At 41.5% G+C, this 21,966-nt stretch overlaps 1 protein-coding gene across 2 annotated transcripts in view; it reads right to left on the bottom strand.

Annotated features, from left to right (window-relative positions):
• The window catches only part of chd1l (chromodomain helicase DNA binding protein 1-like), a 32,536-nt gene extending 10,694 nt beyond the window's left edge, over positions 1 to 21,842 (bottom strand). For both annotated transcript variants that reach the window (XM_063200927.1, XM_063200928.1), the window contains exons 1-16: positions 21,676 to 21,842; positions 19,188 to 19,300; positions 18,464 to 18,570; positions 16,507 to 16,621; positions 15,939 to 15,970; positions 15,633 to 15,714; positions 14,737 to 14,899; positions 7,767 to 7,922; positions 7,135 to 7,227; positions 6,406 to 6,502; positions 6,086 to 6,159; positions 4,930 to 5,040; positions 4,038 to 4,152; positions 2,707 to 2,860; positions 1,326 to 1,527; positions 701 to 846 (exon numbers count right to left, since the gene is read on the bottom strand). In XM_063200927.1, the coding sequence (XP_063056997.1) occupies positions 701 to 846; positions 1,326 to 1,527; positions 2,707 to 2,860; positions 4,038 to 4,152; positions 4,930 to 5,040; positions 6,086 to 6,159; positions 6,406 to 6,502; positions 7,135 to 7,227; positions 7,767 to 7,922; positions 14,737 to 14,899; positions 15,633 to 15,714; positions 15,939 to 15,970; positions 16,507 to 16,621; positions 18,464 to 18,570; positions 19,188 to 19,300; positions 21,676 to 21,766 (1,851 nt within the window). In that variant the 5' untranslated portion in view covers positions 21,767 to 21,842. The remainder of the gene's footprint in view (positions 1 to 700; positions 847 to 1,325; positions 1,528 to 2,706; positions 2,861 to 4,037; positions 4,153 to 4,929; positions 5,041 to 6,085; positions 6,160 to 6,405; positions 6,503 to 7,134; positions 7,228 to 7,766; positions 7,923 to 14,736; positions 14,900 to 15,632; positions 15,715 to 15,938; positions 15,971 to 16,506; positions 16,622 to 18,463; positions 18,571 to 19,187; positions 19,301 to 21,675) is intronic.
• Between the last annotated feature and the right edge of the window lie 124 nt (positions 21,843 to 21,966).

Raw genomic sequence — 21,966 nt, 5'->3', positions numbered from 1 at the left:
TGTGTGTGTGTGTGTGTGTGTGTGTGTGTGTGTGACAATGCAGTTGAGAGGGTATGGACATATATAAATGTTTTTTTTTTTGTTTTTTTGTTTTTTTTAAGTATTTTGGGGGCTCTATTATTACAGGACAGTCTGAGAGTAGACAGGAAATGATTAGGAGAGAGAGATAGGACAGGGTTGGGAAATGACCCTGGCCGGACTCGAACCGGGGTCCCCGTGGGCAATGTAAGCCCAAATGTGGGGGGCTTAGCGCGCTGCGCCACAGCGCCCACCTGGCATATATAAATGTTAACATGTATAACCTTAAAGGGGTATGCCACTATTTTGGGGCTTAATATAGTTAAAATCGTTGGCTGGGGTTTATAAAGGTGGTAAAGGTGGTAAAAGCATGCTACACGGATCCATTGACTTTCACTAGCTTAGCGACATGCTCCCTCTTTTAACTTGTCTTAAAGCAAGACAACGCTTTACATGAAAAATAAGACACTTTACCTCCTTTATAAACCCCAGCCAACGATTTTAACTATATTAAGCCCCAAAATAGTGGCATACCCCTTTAAATAACATTGCTTTTGCATGCATGGGGTTCAGAGTTCATGTCTACACTTTTGTCATTAGCCAAAGTTAAGGATATATTTTGGTATATTCTGTGCATAGCTTTGCTAAATGCAATGTCTCTGTATGTGTGGCAAGTCCTCACGTTGGTTTTGCAGCGTAGTGCACGTCCCTCCTCCCCAGCCTTCTGTAGCTGCTCCAGCTGCTCCTGCATCAGGGCATCAAAGGCCTCCTGGTCCTCACTGCTGGGGTCTCTGGAGTAGTCCTTACCCTCAAAGTAGTACATGTGGTCTGGACAACATCAACACAAGCTCAGCTACACTCAGGTCCCTCGTCTCAATCGCATGGCAATAATCTGCCCTTTACATATTTAGCTACTTTGGGTACAAAGCAGTCCAAAAATCAAACGGCTTCCTAAAAGCAATCATTTGCAACAGGGGATTCGATTTGCACACTGATGAAACACTTTTGTCTTACTTAACACATATATAGCCATTTACCTAACTATTCCTAAATAATGTAGGGCTAGTACATTAATGTATGTATTCAAACAGGGTGGGCAAATGAATCAATCTTAAAACAAGTAGTGATAAAATATAAAAATAGAAAGAGGACTTTCAATTCAGATCCCTTCAAATGGTCAGTATCAGGTGAAAGAAAGATGATTGAATTAGCTGAATTCAGATGAGAACAAAAACATAATAATTTAGAGAACAAATCCTGAGAGAGAGAGAGAGAGAGAGAGAGAGAGAGAGAGAGATGTGACTGACTTTGTCCATCTGTGTCTGCTCCTCCGGATTCCCCGTCCTCCACATCCTTTGTGGTGGGCGGTGCAGTGGCCAAGTCGTCCTCCTCTGTAAGCCAGTGGCCGTCACGAGACTGACCCAGGATCAGCCGCAGGTCCACGTCCTGAACCGAGCTCTCATCCGACGCCAGCAGCTTGTCAACGCCGAACTTCAGGATGTCACTCAACTGCACCAGGACAGACAGAGAGAATCAAAAACAGAGATAGGGGATGCAAACTTGTACATGTAAACAGCGCTAACTTGCCATTGATATTATATTTCTCACAATCAATAGAAAAAGGGTCCATACAACTGATCTTCCTTGCTTAGTTTATGGACTCTCAAAGCACTGCAGTGCCTGCAACAATGTAATGTTACAAAAAATCAGAAAATGGCAATAAAACTATGAATATGTTTGAAGTCACAAAAATATGTTTAAGTACTGTGTAAGATTTTTAGTTGTTTATTTCCAAAATTCATGCTACCAATTCACTAATGTTACATTTTTCATGAATACTTACCATCACCATCACATTCTTAGTATTCATTATGACTGGAAAAATTGTGTTTTTCATACTTGAAAAGGGGATCTTGTCCATGGCCATTTTTAATTTCCAGAAATAGGCATTTTTGGCTGAACTTACAATATGTTGATAATACTAATAAATATATTTTTTTTGGCTGAACTTACAATATGTTGATAATACTAATAAATATAAATATTAGTTCATTGTTTAGTAAATATTCAAGAAGAGGTCCAATTTGTAAGTACTGTATACACCACAGTTTCAAAGAGCAGCATAGTTGCAGTACCTTTTTTGACCATTTCCTACACAGTGTACCTTTAACGGTAATATCTTTGGCTTCTACGACTTGACAGATACGTAGTGACTGACTTACAGTAGTTATAATGGAGGTGACAATACACTGATGAAGTATTTGAGTTATGTGAACCTTGCCAGGGAACAACACAAAACAGACTTTCCCACTGACATTTGAAAACACATTTTCATTGGGTGAACAATCAATCAGTCACAAGCTCAAACCTTGTCAACATTAAAAACCTCCAAAGTCTTATTGTTTTGTTGCCTGGTAGCATTTCTCAAAGGTCATCCTACATGTAAGCCTACAGCATAATTTGACGACAAGAGATAAGTCGGAGACATGCATTTCCCGATAACACGGTCACACTCTTTTATCTAAAGGCTCATGGCAGACGACCGGGCCTTGTCAAGCATTGAGAAATGTACATGTTCCATCACACACAGACAGAGAGAGACGGACAGACAGACAGACAGACAGACAGACAGACAGACAGACAGACAGACAGACAGACAGACAGACAGACAGACACGCACACACACACCTGAAGGCCAGCGGCAGCAGACTGGGCCTGGTCGAGCAGTGAGAAGCGTCCGTGCTCGATGACTGTGTCTGTGAGCTGCAGTTTGCTGATGGCGCGTCTGTAGACGATCTCCTCCACCGTGTCCCTCGCCACCAGACGCACCACCTTCACAGCCCTGCAGGAATGACGAGAACACATGACTGCAACAAACTAACACAATAATGATGTCAAAACACTATTGTAATAAACTTTGACACGATAATGATGATATAACACTACTGTTACAGTAATGGTGATGAGACAAAACTAACAAAACAGCACAGTAATGATGATGAGACTGGATTTTGGTTCCACCCAAAAAGTGATGTTCCCAACCCAGTGAGAACAGAAAAGTATCGCTCCTAAGGCGGTTAATTATGTTCCTCAGTTATGAGGCTATGAGTCCTCCTTAAGGAAGAAAAATCCGCACTCACAAACTGCGTCTCATTATTTATTTACGGTAATATAAATAAATAATGAGACGCAGTTTGTGAGTGCGGATTTTTCTTCCTTAAGATGATCCATTTTATCGCGCACCCAAAGACTTTCGTTTTTACAAGAAGTTGAGCGCGTCCTTTGCCTAAATATGAGTCCTCCTGCCAAAGGTGCTGAATACATTCTATGTCAATTATGCACTTCAATCCCTGCTGAAGGACAATCATTTTAAAGTTAATTTCAGAAGATTACTGTGAATCCATAGATACATTACGTGCCACAGGCTTGACATCATGATGGCTGCCTTATGCTTTTCACTATCCTTATCACTAATCTGAACAAATATATTCAGTTCAAGTTTGAAAATAAAAACTAAAAATGGATAAAATACACTATTTCTGTATGACTTACAACTACATTACACCCTTGGAGACTATAGTCCTGCTTGTCTGGTAGTCAAACAACCCCGGCTCAATCCATGGTTTAAGTGAACTAAACAGGAAGTAAACTTCAAGAGGTCATCATACATAGAATAGCCATTTAAAGAACAGAATTAACCGTTATTAACCAGTTTCTGTTATATTTTGGTTCCGCCACTGTGCCAGAACATAACATCTAAAGTTTCTGGTCTTGTTCCTGATCCAAACAAAAGGGTACAAGTTTCTGGTTTTCCTTTCCTGAAGCAGTCCAAAGCCTAGAAGCAGCACGTGGGAACTGGGATGTACCTTTTAAGCACTCATTGGCCTGCATTCCTGCTCACAAAACTGTCAGCACAGGGATCCAGCGCCCGCTCAAGGGACCTCAGTGGCCCTGCCAGGTAAAAAATCACTGAGCTGCAAAGTATATAAACTTACAAACACACACCCATCCTAGACTACCTTGTCTGGCCAATGCGGTGGGCTCGGGCTGCGGCCTGAAGATCGTTCTGGGGGTTGAAGTCGCTGTCCACAAATATTACTGTATCAGCAGCCGTGAGATTCATGCCCACACCACCTGAGAGAGAGAGAGAGAGAGAGAAAGAGAGAGAGAGAGAGAGAGAGAGATAAGAAAGAAACACAGAGATTGGAGAACATGGAGGCCATGTAGTAGTCTTCTGCATCACCGGGACACTAAGAACACTTCTGCTCCGTGCCATCCCTTATGGTATTCTATTCTCATATTTATCCATACCATCATACAAATGAAGTACAATGGTTTTAATGCGTAGATAAGCAAACAAAGATAGATAAGATAAACATAGATAGATAACTAAATAAAGAAGTTCTTATATCAAAGTGCCCTAAGTCACTGGGCAGTTTTTTGATATAGGAGTCCAGAAGTTCCGGATTTGGAAACAGTCCATCACACTGTTGAAGTCTCCTGTTTAGTATCTTATGACAGTGTTTCCCAACCTTTTTTGTCTTGTGTACCCCCAAGCCTTTTCGTTGTGTCATGAGTACCCCCTAAGTCAAGTTCTATATCGCTTTCTCCATCCCAATGTAACTAAGCTCCATATATTTGTTAAAATGTCATTTTTCCAAGTACCCCCTGCAGTGTGCTCGCGTACCCCTAGTGGTACACGTACCCCTGGTTGGGAAACACTGTCTTATGAGCACCTACTGTAGTTATAGAAAATCTTTGCTCAAACTTTTTTAAATGACCCACAGACCACTTTTCTGGATGTGTTAACTGTTCTGTTAACTGTTCTGTTCATTTTGAATTTCTGAACATTTTAAAATGAATTTTTTATTTTGCGAAAAACAGCTCTTGTGAAATACTGGGAAAACTCACCAGCCTTCGTGCTGAGGAGAAAGACAAACACGTCTTTGGTGCTGAAGTTCTTGATGGCCAGGTTGCGTTCCTCTCCGCGCACAGAGCCATCCAGACGCTCGTAGCTGTAGCCTGTGGAGACACAACACACAACAGACACACACACACACAAACACATTGGCTGCAATGCAAAGCACCTTCAATTTAAGCTTTGGTGCTTGTCGGCTGTGACCATCTAGATTCCCACAGCACTAAAGATATTTGACAGTTTCACTGACCTCCAAATTCTTAAAAACTGAAAAACTTCAGCCATTAACCAACACATTCATTTTGCCATGCTGTAGGTGGTGCGGACAATGAACACTTGCAACGGGAAATGTTAGTGATGGGGAGTAGAGTGTTTCTGACTTGGCTATAGTATTCTACTGCTTTTCCTAAATACAATATTGTGTAATGAGATCCTTTTAGAGTAACCCTGTAAAACCACAATGTAGTGTAGTTTGAAATGGAATTGTGCGTGTGTTTTTTTTTAAGCATCTTCAAATGTGAGCACAGGAAACAAACGAGAGTGAGGTGAGAGAGGAGGCGGAAAGGGAAGAACAGTGTTCAGTGAGTGAAACGAGTAGCACCTCCAACACACCCCCACCCACCCCCACCCCCACCCACCCCCACACCCACACCCCCACCCACACACACACACACACACACACACACACACACACACACACACACACACACACGTCAAAACCCCCACAGTTGCCACAACAGGAAAGATGGCTAGACGGCAGCTTCTCTCACAAACATGACAGACTGCAACTACACCACTAACACAAACAGATATGAGCCTCTTATCTCATTTAATCACTTTTACGATAGATAATGACTTAATTCAGTTAAGAGTTGCAGCAATTACAGATCCATTTAAATTTAAATTTTATTTAAATTTGTATTAGATCATAACCCGATATTTGATATCATATGATGTATTACGTATATTATGTGTAAATCAAACACTGAGACGATGAGCCCATTTCAGATAAACAGACAAGATACCAAAATAGTTCATTGCCACACAACCAAGTTGGTGGTAATATTTTGGCTGCCAGTGAATCCATACAAAAAAAAAAACAAACAATACGAAAATAAAGGTAATCATATGCAACTCCATATCAGGTACCTCTGTACTCCAAATAGTCTTGCAGTATGTCCAACATTCTGGTCATCTGGGAAAACAGCAAAACTCGGTGGCCCCTGGATGTATAAACACACGCGCACATGCACGCGCGCGCGCACACGCACACACACACACACACAGTGACAGACCCACAAATCAAAAAGGTTTAGGCAAGAGACTGACAGATTATGTCAGAAATGGGAATGTTTCAGGGGATTTGTTCTCCCCTGCATCAGGAATGAAACGGCTCTGTCTTTGCAAAGGTTATATTAGAAAGCCGTAACTTATTCTGGGCACAAGTATACTGGAATGCTGTGACTTACTCAGTGCACAGGTATGCCAGAATGCTGTCCAGTAGCAACAGTTTCCCACTGGCTTCCACCAGATGCTCCCCCATCTCAAAGGGTTCTGGCTCCACTCCTACAACAGGGGCAGTTATCAGAGGAACGGTGTACGGAAAACACAACTGTGTGATGGAAATATGTGGTACATAGTGTATGTAAACATAGTAACTTAACATAACTTTTAAGGGCTATTTCTGAGGTTTTGTACAAGTCTACTTAAATAAATAAATGGTTGCTGTGCCCATATACTTTGGCCAATCATCAAGTGGATTATATCCTTTGAAAGCAGACACTGTACAATCCACATGACGTAACAGAAATATTTTGTGATGTACCGTCAAGGACCTACCTAGACTATTTTTTTCTTTGAAGTTTGTTATTAACTGAATTGTAACTAATTCAGTGAGTGAAATACTAATAAAATTTAACCATCTATAAGGCATGAAGAATGTCTATTACCAGGCGTTAAATTGGGATTAACTATGTGGAGGGGGTTGTAGAATGGGGTCAGGCAGATACGTTTTTTTTTTTTTAAATTGCTGTAAAGTGTGAAAAAATGTTTGCTGATGTTGCTGCATCACAGTGGATGAGCTTATGTGCCGGGGCTCAGCCCTGTACAGCGCTGGCCACCCCTGTGTAGTATTACTCCATCTGTCATTTACGAAAACTGTCCCTAGTTTTCTGGTGTGTATTTGAGTGGAGTCTCACCGTCGAACAGGTAAGGGTGATCCACACACTTCCGCAGCTGCATGAGGATGTTCAGCAGCCTGGTCCTACTGGCCTGCTCCACTCCAAAGGCATCTGGCAGCGCGCGCACGCCCACACACAGGCACACACACACAGGCACACACACACAGGCACACACACACAGGCACACACACACACACACACACACACACACACACACACACACACACACACACACACACACACACACACACACACACACACACAAATATAGTTCTGTACATACGTAATATGCACCCTGCACAACATTACCAAAAAATCTAACCAGCCAGCCACCTACATAATACACACGCTCATCTGAAACACAATCTAATGTCTGGCCACCAATTATTACCAAATCAATTACTACAATTACTAGACCCACAGCCAGACACACAACTATTTCTCAAAACACCTCATGAGGTGTGATGTAGACATTGATCCTTTTCAGGAGTGTTTCATGAGGATTGTGAACCTTGTTGTAGTATTTCTTCGGCAGGGTGGGCACACACATACACAAATGCACATTCACGCACACACACACGCACGTGCGCATGCACGCACAAACGTGCGCACACACGCACGCACGCGCGCACACACGACTAGCTCCTCACCCAGGTCCTTCATGAGGATGGCTTTATAGTATTTCTTCTGCAGGGCGGACATGCCGTGGAACATCACCAGCTCCGTCTTCTTGGGCAGCTCAGTGGCCACCTCGGCCTTCACCCTCCGCAGCAGGAACGGCTGCAGCACGCCATGCAGCTCCTTCGCTATAGGGATGGGGGACACACAGGCTATATTAAAGGGTGTGTATCGACGGTAAATTTGTTTGTTTATGAGTACAAGTGTGTGTTTGGGACAGGTAGCATGGGCAAGACCATTTGTTATACCAACCAGGAGGTGAAAGAAATCGTTGATGCGAATTGTGTTGAAAACAACTGTAAACACACTGTAAATTACTGGGTTGTTCTGCTTAATGATCTTCTAAATAAATTGTTTCAATAAATGTAAGTGTACAATCCACATACAATATAATGTGTGCCTAAATACCTTCGCCCAATATCTAAATAGCAACTGAACTGAACTCAAATGAACTGAAGCAGGCAGTGTTGTCCTGAGCCCCAGGGTTCCCACATGGTGTACGCAGGTGTTGTGAATGTTTTGTGCGTGTTTTTCAGGCTTGCACAAGGACCAATCCTAACATGCAGAGATAGCCAAGAAAACACAAGTTGTTAAAGTCAGTGTTAATGTCAGCTTGTCAAATGGTAGCGAAGCTCTGGGAATACTTGCTATCATCAAAGATATGCAGCATTGCAGCTAGCATGGAACACCATGCCAATCTACCAAGGAAGCTAACTTGATTTGACAGCTGCAAATCACTTCTTAAAGGATAGTTCCGGCGTAAAATGAAAGTTTCACCATCGCTTTCCCATGCCACATAATGTATCTAATGATGAGCCATTCCGGGCAATGCCGCGCCGTTATGGAGTTAGCTTATTTTAAGCTTTTTGGTGAAACACGCAGCCAACGCATCACGGCGGGGCCAATTATAAACCTATTCTTTTCTGATGTTTCCCCGCTATAAACAACTTCAAAAACGCTACACACTTCATCACAAAGGTCTCGTCAATCAAACCGAGGCACAGAGAATGTCATCGAACCACACAATCTTTCACTGGCCAGTGTTTTCAGAGGTGTCTCACTGTTGCAACTCTCTGACCCGGATGCAGGCTAGAAGACTCTAATGACCAGGGCGCGCGAGGTCAGATGGACCATTACGCAACGGAGGAGGGCTGGAGGAATTTATAAAGTCGTACTAGAAGTACTCTTACAGATGTAAGTACACCACCAGTGGTGTGTTTAGTCCATGGGCCGGAGCAGAAGTTGGTATCACCTGGGGTGGCAAAGTCTATCAATGTTTTTTGTAATCCTCCATGCCTGAGGGACATTATTTGGTATGATAGCCCTCTGGAAGTGGTAGCTTTCTTATATTTTTACTCACTTTTATAATGACACCCAGTGCATTTCGCAATACATGCCTATATATGGATGTAGGCGTATGCAAGTGTCTGTGATGATGGGATATATTTTCATTGATGTTACATCACATGTAGACACCTTAGGGATTTTGAAAATATACAGTTTTGATGGATAATGTGCTTTCCTATGAATTATATAAGTCAAAATATATCCGTCATACACTTTTTCAGCAATATAATGCAAGGTTAGATTGATGCAGAAGCCTGTAGGAGGGTGGGTCAAATCCTAATACTTGCTATATCATATCTGTAGAGTGTGGGCTTTCAGAAAATATATGGGTTTGCTAGTTTAATATAAATTATACACCTATTTAGGCCAAAAACCCATAACTGTCTAATGGATTTCAATGGAAATCAATGCATTTCAATGTAATCCCAAACACATTACATAACTATGGTATAGAGGAATGTAGGAAGTTGGGAGATGTCACAATGCACATTATATCACATCTGGACTGTGTAGACCTTGGAAAATAAATGGATTGGATAGCTTAATAGAAATTACACAGTTATTTTATACCCACACCTCATGGCCGTCCATTAAAAATCAATGCATTTCAAAGTACAAAGTACTTTACAGAACTTAAGTACGGATAGAGGAAGTTGGGAGACCCCAGGTGGATAGGTTGGATTGCAACGTTTGCTATATCATATCTGGAGAGTGTGTGCTTTCAGAAAAAAACATGGGTTTGATCGCCTAATATAAGGTATGCTGCTATTTTAGGCCTAGAACTCAATTGTCCAATGGATTTGAATGAAAACCCATGCATTGCAATGTAATGCAAAGTATATTACAGAAATGTGTTGTAGATTAATGTAGGAAATTGTGAGTTGTCCCAATGCATATTATATCACATCTAGAGTATGTAGACCTTTAGAAAGTATATGGACTAGATCAATGATTCTCGAACTTTAGGCCTGGGCCCACTGGTTGGCCCTTACTGTATTCCAAGTGAGACTTGAAATCATTTTCTAAAAATCAAAATCATATTTGTTTGTAGTGTATGTTTTGTTTTATTTATTCAGTCAGTGATGAGCCCTGAAGAAGTATGAACATTTCAAGGGGACCCCGAGTTGGAATAGGTTGGGCACCCCTGGATTAGACAGTTTGATACACATTACAGAGTTATTTAGACCCAAACCTCATAGCCGTCCATTGACAATCAAAGCACTTCCAGGTAATGCAAAGTGCATTACAGAACTAAGGTATAGCTCAATATAAGTTGACAGATCTCTCAATGCACATTATATAGCTACTGTACTGCACCTTGGAAAAACAAATGGGCTTGATATGCAGTAGAGTTATTTTAGACTCAAAACTCATCTAGCCATTGAAAATCAAATCAAACGGCTATATTACAGAATGAAGGTAGGACTAAAGTGTAACGGAGAAAAATGGAAGATGCGATTGCAATTGCACACACATCAGTTTCAAGAACAGTACATGGAGATCCTGCATAACAGTATTTTCATTTTGTCTGGAACTAAACTAGATCATTACTTTTTCTGAAAATGTGTCTTTTTTTAAACATACCGTACAATCTGACTTGCTGGGTATGTTGGGTGTGTTGACTGCTGTAGTGTCAAAGACAGATAAGACTAGGTACATCATGATACAGACAGAAATGGCATCAGGTGAGTCCTGTTTAATTTCATACGTGTTGTGACTAGATGTTTGAGAATGAGTAAGTACATGATGAACAATAACTATACTACAGACTTGTGAGAACACCAACCAGCGGGACTATAACTCCACAAACATGCTGGAGGGAAGAAGGAATCTCACAGGGATTTGATAGAAAAGATATTCAAGGGAAACTAGTACATGTGCCTTGCATTGATTGTTGCCTCCGAGTCCAATAGTAGAGTGAAGCACACAAAGTGAATTGAAATCATTGACTGCATGTGTAGAGCAGGTGGGGTCCTGATCTCTATCTTGGAAAGTAATCTCCTTTTCAGTGTTATTTCACAAAGGCTGGCCAATCATGCACATTGATACTGTTCAAAGGGGCGGCATGTCTGGGTAACACACAGCATGACCTGACATTAAATCCAAACAACAAAGCTGGAAAAAAGAACCTCCATGTCATCTTCCTGGATCTTGCTGATGTCTTTGGCGCCATACCCCATGAGCTTCTCCGAGTGATGTGCCTCCCCATTTAAGAAAGTGCCCATTTGAACAGGAACTGGAAAGAGGACTTTCAGCTTACATCAAGATGTGGCTTGAAGTTTCAAGATGTCCATTACCAATCTCACAACTTGCAGTGCACCAAGGCATGGCTACAGATGACACTGAATTCAGACATACTGTATTGTGAGATCAGTGGTGAGGGAAAAGGCATCACTTGTGGTTATTTAGTGTAATTGGAGACCTGCGATGGGAATGAGGCAGCATCAGCTCCCAAGAAGGCTGGAGATATTGGTGTATCCTTCAGTTTCCTATTCATACAGCCATTTCCTTTGAAGATTGCCCCCACATGCCCTCAGACAACCAGCTCATTATTTAGTACATTGTACCATAGAAAGGTACATCGCAGCCGGGAAATTGAAGTCTGCATTGAAGAAGTTAGATGCAGAAGGTTTGTGGCAATATACATCACCAAAACGTCTGAGGGATGTGGGAAGCAAGGGTCTCACAGCCACCAAAAGCACAGGTATGATCACCCTGTCACTTCCCAGTAATGGTTTACAGTATGAAGTTCAAAGACACCCTCAAAAGCCAGAGGAACTGAGCCAGAGGCCCTTAGTGTCATGTGTTCTAAAATCAACTCATTACTCAGAAATTGAAACTGTTCATGAAACTTACCCCTATCATTCTCCAATTTGTTGCGCCAGCAACCAGCAATCACCAATGATGCTGATTGGATGGGGGAAAAGCCACAGGACCCAACAAATGGCAAACAGCTCCTAAATTCAACTTCATCATTTATCATTCACCATGTTTTCTATACAGCTATAGCGCAAACACTGAATCTCTTCATGACTGAGTTTTTAGAAGACTAGATATAATAGCCCAACCTGGCTAATTACAATAATAGTGATGGAGATTTTAAAAATTATAATTCACACACATTATAATTTGTTAAAACAACATACCATAGGTGCAATTGCCATGTTATGTGTGAAGGATTCTGAATGCACTATTTGCTTTCTTTTCATTGAACAGTCATTGTGTCATTAAATTCTCATTTCTTCTTTTGCAAATGCCATTCTGAGAGTTACGTATCCTCTTGACCTCTTGCCTTGTTCTAATTAATCTTGTTTTCAAACACTTGAGTGTCCACCTCCTGTAGACTCAAGTTGAGCCATTTTTGCAACCAAGACACTATGGTCTCTATCAAGATCTAATATGCCTGGTCAGCCATTGAATAGTACTTTCTGAAAATAACATCCACATGCCCATCAACTAGTCATCCACACGGTGTCAGAAACTTTTTCCATAACTGCAAGTAGGCTATATCATAAAAGGAGACCAGGCAACAGTTTTTCACTTCATGGGTGACCCAATACTACCAGTGCTTATGGGTTTGAGGTTCAACAAAACAAAATTGCCAAAAGAAAATCTCATTTCATGTAAAGAAGTAAGCGTTATCAAGTTTGTATTGATAGCACTCTGGCCCATTTTAGGACATCTTAGCATGCATCTCCAGCACATGCCTACCCTCACTTTAATTTATTAGAAATATAGGCTAAATGTGTCCTGGCCCACTGACTGAAAAAAAGATTATTTAACAGAATGTATGTAGGCTTTCTAAAGATCCACTGGATGTGACATTTGTGTTGTGATATCTCCCAACTTCCTACACTCCTCTACCTTAGTTCTACAATGTAATTGCAGAATTTGCATTTGCAATGCATTTCAATGGTCAGCATCTAAAGTACCTGAATTATGTGCATTTAGCAATCTAATCCATATATTTTCCAAAGGTTCATAATGTGCATTTAAACACTTCCTAACTTCCTCTATCCCTACATAAGCTCTGCAAAGTCCTAAAGATTTCATACTTTTAAATGCATTGATTTTTAATGGACGGCCTTGAGTTGTGGGTCTAAAATGGGTTATTTGTAGTAAGCTATCCAATCCATATATTGTCTTAGGTCTATACACTGTAGATGTGATATAATGTGCATTGAGGCATCTCACAACTTCCTACATTCCACTATACCTTAGTTATGTAATGTGCTTTGCATTACATTGAAATGCATTGATTTCCATTGAAATCCATTGGACAGTTATGGGTTTTTGGCCTAAATAGGTGTATAATTTACATTAAACTAGCAAACCCATATATTTTCTGAATGCCCACACCCTACAGATATGATATAGCAATCATTGGGATTTGACCCACCCTCCTACAGGCTTCTGCATCAATCTAACCTTGCATTATATTGCTGAAAAAGTGTACGACGGATACATTTTGACTTATATAATTCATAGGAAAGTACATTATCCATCAAACCTGTATATTTTTAAAATCCCTAAGGTGTCTACATGTGATGTAACATCAATAAAAACATATACCATCATCACAGACACTTGCATACACCTACATTCATATACAGGCATGTATTGCAAAATGCACTGGGTGTCATTATAAAAGTGAGTAAAAATATAAGAAAGCTACCACTTCCAGAGGGCTATCATACCAAATAATGTCCCTCAGGCATGGAGGATTACAAAAAACATTGATAGACTTTGCCACCCCAGGTGATACCAATATGTGAAAATTTGGCCTCTGGCTCATGTACTAGTTATTACAAAGCTGAATCCATGTTATATTATACCGTGTTGCAATTACTTTGTAAGAGTAGTCTGCCTACCTGTACTCTCCATGCAACTCTTCAAATCTGCTGCCTGCACACACGGTAGTAGCGATCCCTCCGGGTTTTTACGCCAGTTTCGTCCACTTCTAATGCTATTAGCCATTCCCGTAATATGGCTGGTTTAGTCAGTGACAGTCGGTGAAAACGGTCGGGGTTCCAGCTTTTCATTTTACGGTCGCAGCCGGTGTAAGAACCGCGGACCATGTTTAGCCTAGCTAGCCACCTGATTGAGTAGCCTGCATCCGGGTCGGAGAGTTGCAACAGTGAGACACCTCTGAAAACACTGGCCAGTGAAAGATTCTGTGGTCCGATGACATTCTCTGTGCCTCGGTTTGATTGACGAGACCTTTGTGATGAAGTGTGTAGCGTTTTTGAAGTTGTTTATAGCGGGGAAACATCAGAAAAGAATAGGTTTATAATTGGCCCCGCCGTGATGCGTTGGCTGCGTGTTTCACCAAAAAGCTTAAAATTAGCTAACTCCATAACGGCGCGGCATTGCCCGGAATGGCTCATCATTAGATACATTATGTGGCATGGGAAAGCGATGGTGAAACTTTCATTTTACGCCGGAACTATCCTTTAATCGGACAGCAAATGCCCTCTGGAACATATAAGCAACAAGTTTGTGTGTGTGTGTGTGTGTGTGTGTGCGTGCGTGCGTGCATGCGTGCGTGCATGCGTGCGTGCGTGCGTGCGTGCGTGCAAGAGAGCGATACCGTACCCAGGTCTGGGCATGTCTGGACGTCTGCATAGGTGCTGACAAAGTCGTCTGCATCGCAGGGAGGGAAGAGGCTGGGCTGCACGAAGCTGAGCAGGGAGTAGACCTCCTGCAGGTTGTTCTGGATGGGCGTGCCAGTCAGCAGGACCCTAAAACCCACTGAGAACTACAGGGAGAGGGAGGGAGGATGGGTTACGTGGCGCTATTCCGACATGTCGCTATTCCGACATGTCGCTATTCCGACGTTAATGTCTATTGTCGGAATACCGACACGTTTTCCACCGTCCGCCGCTATTCCTACATGCCGCTATTCCGACATCCCTAACCTTAACCCTAACCCCAACCCTAACCCTAACCCTAACCCCTAAAAAATGTCGGAATAGCGGCATGTCGGAATAGCACTATGTCGGAATAGCGATTGCCCCCCGGGAGGATGCCATTGAGAGGACCAGGGGGCAGGGCAGGGAAAAACACACAGCATGTTTGTCGCTCTCCTGCACAAACCTTGTATCCCCACTATTTCTTTTATGACTTTAAAGCCTTTCTCTATTCATTATAACATAAAGTCAGTAATACTGGTCAGTCTCCATAAGTACATTCAGTATGTATGATACATTATTTAATAACCAATGTTAATTTTGAAATGACTATTTATTAAGAAAAGAGTGATTTATAAATGGATAAGCAAAAAAGAATGAAAAGTGGAGATACAAAGTTTCTGCAGGACAGCGATAATATAAGATACGAGTCGGTTAAAGAATCAGTAACAGAAAAGAAAAGCACATGCAGTGACATTGACTGCAATGACATATATTTTTAGATACAGTCAGAGTACAATCGTTATATTTGACAATTAGAAAACAATGGCAATCTATAAAGTACATTTGCAAAGGGCACACCTCACATAACGTCTGGTGTAGCAGAGAGTTCTGGTTCTTCAACCTGTGAGCTTCATCCACAACCAGGATCTTCCACTTCCACCTGCAACACAGCAATAACATCAAGTTATACACATATATTATCTTATATTATGCAAAAACTTGTATCCAACGATAGCATGTAGGGAAATACAGTATATACAAGCCGAAGATATCAAACCATACTGACTGTAAGAATGTACGGTACACAGTGTTTATGGTTCAAAATTGCCTGTATGTGCTATAACACTGCACATTATCTTTGGTGACATAAAGCCATAGACTTACCTCTTTAAAAATGAAGCGTCTTTAAGGCACATCTGTGAAATAAATATGTAACCTTGTGTATAATAAACAAGTAAAAAACAAGTAGGTACACATATGCAGCAACAAATCATGAACACAATCGATCAGTATCTTAACAGTTTATTTGTCCGTTGCTGCAAAAAGTCCATCTTAAATGGACCAAAATCTTATCAATTAAGACTTAATTGTATATATTAAGGGACTGTTTTCCTGATGAGGTTATCCTCATCTGTGTAAATCTCACAAAACAGATTTGGATAATAGTCTGCAGATCTTCACCCTCTTGGTTTCTGACAAACTAGTCTCAATTCATTTGTTATATGTGCACACTGCCTCTCTCTATTAATAATGTGGCCATGTTTTTGTATTCCATTGATAGCAATGGGACCTTGCTGGACATGTCAGGTTATCACCAGAAATTACATGGGTAGTAATGAGGATTGAACACCCTGTATACAAGTTGTGAAGAGGTTTCTAAAACTAAATTGAACGCGCTTACCTCATTGGATGTGAGGATCATCCTAAATCTGTACAAGTTGTAAGCGTTTACCTCGTAGGTTGTGAGGAGGACATGGAATCGTCTGTCAGCCAATAGCTCAGCCTGTAGCTCCGCCCTCTTCTCCTTGTCGCCAGAGTAACACACCACAGCCAAGCCGGGGGAGAAGCTGAGGGGAGGCAGACACATCAACATGACATCAGGCAGCTTATATCAGGCAGCAGAAACAAAGCTACAAGTATGAGCAAAACAATGTGAATCAGCTGGGGCAGCTGCCAGTCTGTCTTGGGATCAGAAGGTTGCAGGTTCGAATCCCCTTCCAGTAGAAATAATAGAGGTAATAGTTGAGTCCTTAACCAAGTGTAACATACCAGAGAGAGTGGAGAGAGAGAGGTTCCATTGGCCCATTGTTTCCGGGTTCTATTATTGCAAGGGGGAGGGGGGGGGGGGGGGGGGAATCCCCCTTTAGGCAGACCTAAGGACTGTTCTATTCAATGCTAGGAGTATTATGACACGCCCCTTTAGGCAGACCGGAACCTGGTCATGTTAGGTGCCCATAGCAACCTATTACAATGGCATATATCTATTACTTAAAGAATCTCTGAACATACTGCACCTTCACAATGCAGACTCAAGACAGGCTGAATGCCCTTAAAAGCTTTAAAGCTTGAAAGAGCTTCAAACCGAAGTTTCATTGACTCCGAACTGCATGCATAACTGCACTAGATAAGAAAGAGCTACTTTCCATGTGTATAGTGTACATGTTTCTACTCAATTAAATGTCCATGTCACACTTCTAAGGATATGCTGCCCCCTGGTGCTTACCTGATGTGTGGCAATCCTAAAAACGATCAAGCTATTACAAGCTTGTTGGTAACCAAATGGTAAGTTAATAATTACCTAATTTTAATCTGTTCATTAACACCACTCTAATGCCATTGCAATGTTGCTATCATGTTGTTATCATGGAGTTTTAAGTAAACAGTGAGTCAGATTGCTGCCGATGCCATTTGCACTATTGGAGGTTACCATGTGCTACCACCATGTTGTCATTACAAGGCCAACGTTGATCTGACTTACACAAGTTCTTGAAATTTCACCAGTCTCTCTTCACGTCACTCTTTTCACACACTGTGACACATGACAGATTGCCACATCAACAAAAAAGATCTGCCTTCCAAAGAACAGCTAATAAAGAAATGCTTACATCATTTCCTCCTGAACCTTTGACTCCTAACATCTTCCTCAATCTAACATAAAAATGGATGACTACTAACAAGGGTGGTAATCTGTGTAGGGCACAAGGGAAAATACATAGAAAGGAAGGGAAGTAAGAGGGGCAGACACCGCTTAGGATATGAACAGATATTGGGAACCTTTGATATTATAAACTTCAGCTACATTTATTTTCTGATTTTAACTCTTAATTCAATTATGTATTTTACAAAATACATTCGGTGGACCACTTGTGAAAATCAGGGATAAATGAAAGATAAACAAAAACTATGACAAGGCTGAATATTGTATTTTTTGAAAAAAGGGTTCGCACACTTCTTTGGATTTTTCCTTCTTGAAGTTATTTTTTTATCTTTTTATTTATTCATTCATTGGCAATGAATGAATAAATAAAAAGATGAAAAAATAACTTCAAGAAGGAAAAATCCAAAGAAGTGTGCGAACCCTTTTTTCAAAAAATACGTAATCTTTTTGTTCAGCACCAGGGATTGTGCACAAGTAACTCTCCACAAGGCTGAATATTGTACCTTACCCACCTATTGTGCCATCCTGTCTGAAAACACATTTCCCTGCATGTTCCAAAGTGACCACCAGTCCAATACATTTCCCTTTCTACTGCTGACATCATTAAATTAAAGTCATAATGTCTGAGTAATCTTGGACTACACGGTGTATATGTATTTTACCAGGTACTACGGACCACCAAAGACATGTACTGTTCTTGGAAAGTAGGTGTGTGTGGTCAGATGAGTGTCCTAGTGGCTCCAGTCCTTACCGCTGCATCTCCTGTCTCCAGTTGTCCATCACTGACAGTGGACTCAGCACCAGGAAAGGTCCCGCCTTCCCCAGGGCTCCTTTGGCATACAGCAGCAAGGCTATAGTCTGTTGCAGCAGAGGAACATTGCTCAGGTACTGATTTTAACGCTATTGGTAATTTTTTAGCAAACATGATAGATGGTACCATGGTGGTGGCATGACTGGGAAAAATATATACAGGGTGTCCTAAAAAATGTACACACATTCACACATTGAATGATCGTAAAGCACATTTAAGTACCGGTAGATATTATTTTCAAAGTGCAATAGAATTACCAAAAGATCATTTAGGCTTACTGTTTTGTCACTACCTACATGTATTCTCAAACTGATGACTAACATCTTTGTTACAAGACCTGCAACAGTCACTGAAAGTGAATGCTGCGATTGAAAGGAAAAGTGTAGGCCTATTGCATACACCAAATTGTGCGCCACTTGCGTAGTGAGTAGTTCCTGGGCCAGAATGGATGTTATTTTGAGAATAGGTGGGGAACCGGTAAAATACCCATTCTATACACCTACTTTGCAATCATCTAAAATATGTGTATGTTTTCAATACACCCTCTACAAACAATGAGTTACGTATTTGTGACAACCCAACCCATGAATTGGATATAAAATGATATATATGTCATATTTATGTACGCACAATATCTTAACAACACACACTAGCGACAACTAACCTGACATGTCTTCCCAAGACCCATTTCATCCCCTAAAATGCATCCCTCTTGGTGCTTCAGGCTCTGTGTCAGCCACCTTACGCCATCTAGCTGGTAGGACCTCAGCTGGATACCTGTGAAACAGGAATGCAACACACATTTAACAAAGCAATAATTACTATGGGAGTTGGAGTTTCCCAATGGGCTTTCACTTCACTTTATTACTACCTGTGTCTAGAATACCAGTACTGCTGTCGGGAGCGTGTCTATGTTTCCACAGCCCATTGGTCCCACATCACTAAGATTTTTAACATTATTTTTAGGCCTATTGGTTCTCTTAGTTCACTTGGAAATGTGGGAACATGGAGTTGTAGAGCATAGGGCTTATATTTGAATAATTTCTTAAAACTGTGGGAACATGGAGCAGCAGGAATAAGCTGGGACCATTTGGCCTGTGGGACCAATGGGCCATGGGACCAATGGGCTGTGGGAACATAGAGCTGACCCCCTGCTGTCATAATAGGCTGCTACAAATTAACTTGAGCGCAACGAACAGAAAATTACCCATTGCAGTTGATGGCTAGATCTACTTGTCTCACTCTATCTCTCAGATAGTGCACTTCGGGCACTATTTGGTGCGTAATTAATGCACCATACGCACTAAAACAAGAACACTTGAAGTGCAAGTGCACAATTTGAGATCCTGCATCAGACATGTTTAGGCATGCCCAGAACAGGTTGTTCGCACCTCTGTTACTAGAAGTGTTGTATATGCTGGCAGCGATGGGAAAATCTTACTTAAAACACATTTGTATGGTGTTAAGAGACACAAGAAGAACGCTCGAAGGTAAAAGGTAACGATGCACAACTTAAAGATTTAGCTGGCTGGCTGGCTAGCTACTTAGCTGACTTATCAACCCAACTGCACCCACCCAATAGAGTCCGACTGCGTCCTGGAGCACAGGGGGCGTGTATTTAGAGGGGCGTGTATTTAGAGGGGCGTGTATTTAGGGCAGCCCTGATTGGTCCGATTCACGACGACCGCTGCTGGTGGACTACCCCTGACTTGAAGCCATTGAAACCCATTCAAAACTTCATTTTTTCGATCTGACACATAATATTTTTTAATTAGACCTACAGACACACCATGGGTCTTGTTTAAAAGCTGAGAACCTCAGCTCTCCAAAACTGAAAACGGTATTTCCCTAGCATCTACCAATCCGAAGGTAGCCTACTTTAAGTGCGGGGTTACTTTTCTAAAGATAGCGTTTTGTTTCCTTGGAAACGGAACGGAGATGAAGCCAGACAGACTGACGAAGCGATAAATGTATGTCATTTGACTCGGTTTTGCATTATTATGGATGCATTTCTAATCTTGACATTCTAATGGACAATCTGTGCGAGTTTCAAAATGCGTTTTTATGTAACATGGGAGTAAAATGTGTTAACAGTACGCCCGTCTGGGATTTGTTAGCTAGTCCGCTAGTTAGCTAGCAAGTAAGTAATAGATATTAGAATCGATCTGTCTCAATGGCCCAATCATAAACAAAGAAACACCAGGATTTGGATGTTTAATATCAGCAATTTGTCAAAGCAAAACATTTTGAAAACATTCACAGACCAGTTTTATATCCACAGCCTAGAGTGTCGGCAAATCTTTCCACTTTTGACACATGATGTAGTGTAGAGACCTAGCACTTGCTAGCTAACTAGCGGGCCAGCTAGTTTAACAAATCCCAGACGGGATGTAAACACATTTACTCCCATATCACATAAAAACACATTATGAAATTCGCATAGATTGTCCATTATCATGTCAAGATTAGAAATACATCCATAATAGTGCAAAACCGAGTCAAATAGCGTATGCGTAACACATAAACCGCGTCCGTTTCCAAGGAAACAAAACGCTATCTATGTGCTGCGAAGCTGCTCTCAGGAGTGTTTGTTACATGGTCGCTCTGTAATGTGCTCTAAGAGCAGAATTACCGGTACATGTGTGCATCAAATATGCCCTGAACCTGCAGAAAAGGTGCCCTAAGAGCAGGGTTACATGCGCTGCTAAGCATTACCATGTAGACAATAAAGACGCCCTCAGAGCAGCGAGTTAATGTGTCATATCGTTACCGATATGCGGTAAAGCTGCCCTCAGAGCATAATTTTCAAAAATGCCGCGAAATTCCCAAAGGAGCAGTTAAATGTATTGAATGTATCTGGATACCGATAAGAGCAGAGAAAACGGTACCAAAACTCTATTGTAAGCCCTAACATTATAAGTTGCAATGAGAGGAACATAAAGCCCGGTTTGACTAAGTAGGCTAAGCTAACATTAGCCACCAACTGCTAAAGTTAACGTCTACCGCCGGTATTTCATTCTTCACGTGACGTCAGACGTCGTCGTGAATCGGACCAATCAGGGCTGCCCTAAATACACGCCCCTCTAAATACACGCCCCTCTAAAGACACGCCCCCTGTGCTCCAGGACGCAGCCGGACCCTTCTGCACCCACCTGACAGTCCCCAGCGCGTTAAATCATTTCCCGACAGATCTGACAGATCTTTGTCTGGTATTTTGGTGACTCTCCGAACAAAAGCAGCCATGGCTGAAGAAGTACCCTAGTATTAATGCACATAAACAAATCTTAACTTCAGTGAAAGTTCCAAAACAGGACTAGGAAGCGCGCCACTCTGACGTAGAGCCACAGCTTCCTGAAAGAGGTGGAGTTTGAGTTAAAGCTACGGTACTTGCTATTGTCACCGCCTCTTTAACTGAGCGTGGACCACCACAGCATCCTCTTGTT

Source organism: Engraulis encrasicolus, chromosome 6 (genome assembly GCF_034702125.1).
Source record: "Engraulis encrasicolus isolate BLACKSEA-1 chromosome 6, IST_EnEncr_1.0, whole genome shotgun sequence".
NCBI classification, from domain to species: Eukaryota; Metazoa; Chordata; class Actinopteri; order Clupeiformes; family Engraulidae; genus Engraulis; species Engraulis encrasicolus.
The sequence above is the reverse complement of the archived record's forward strand: the minus strand, read 5'-3'. Positions and strand labels throughout refer to the sequence as shown.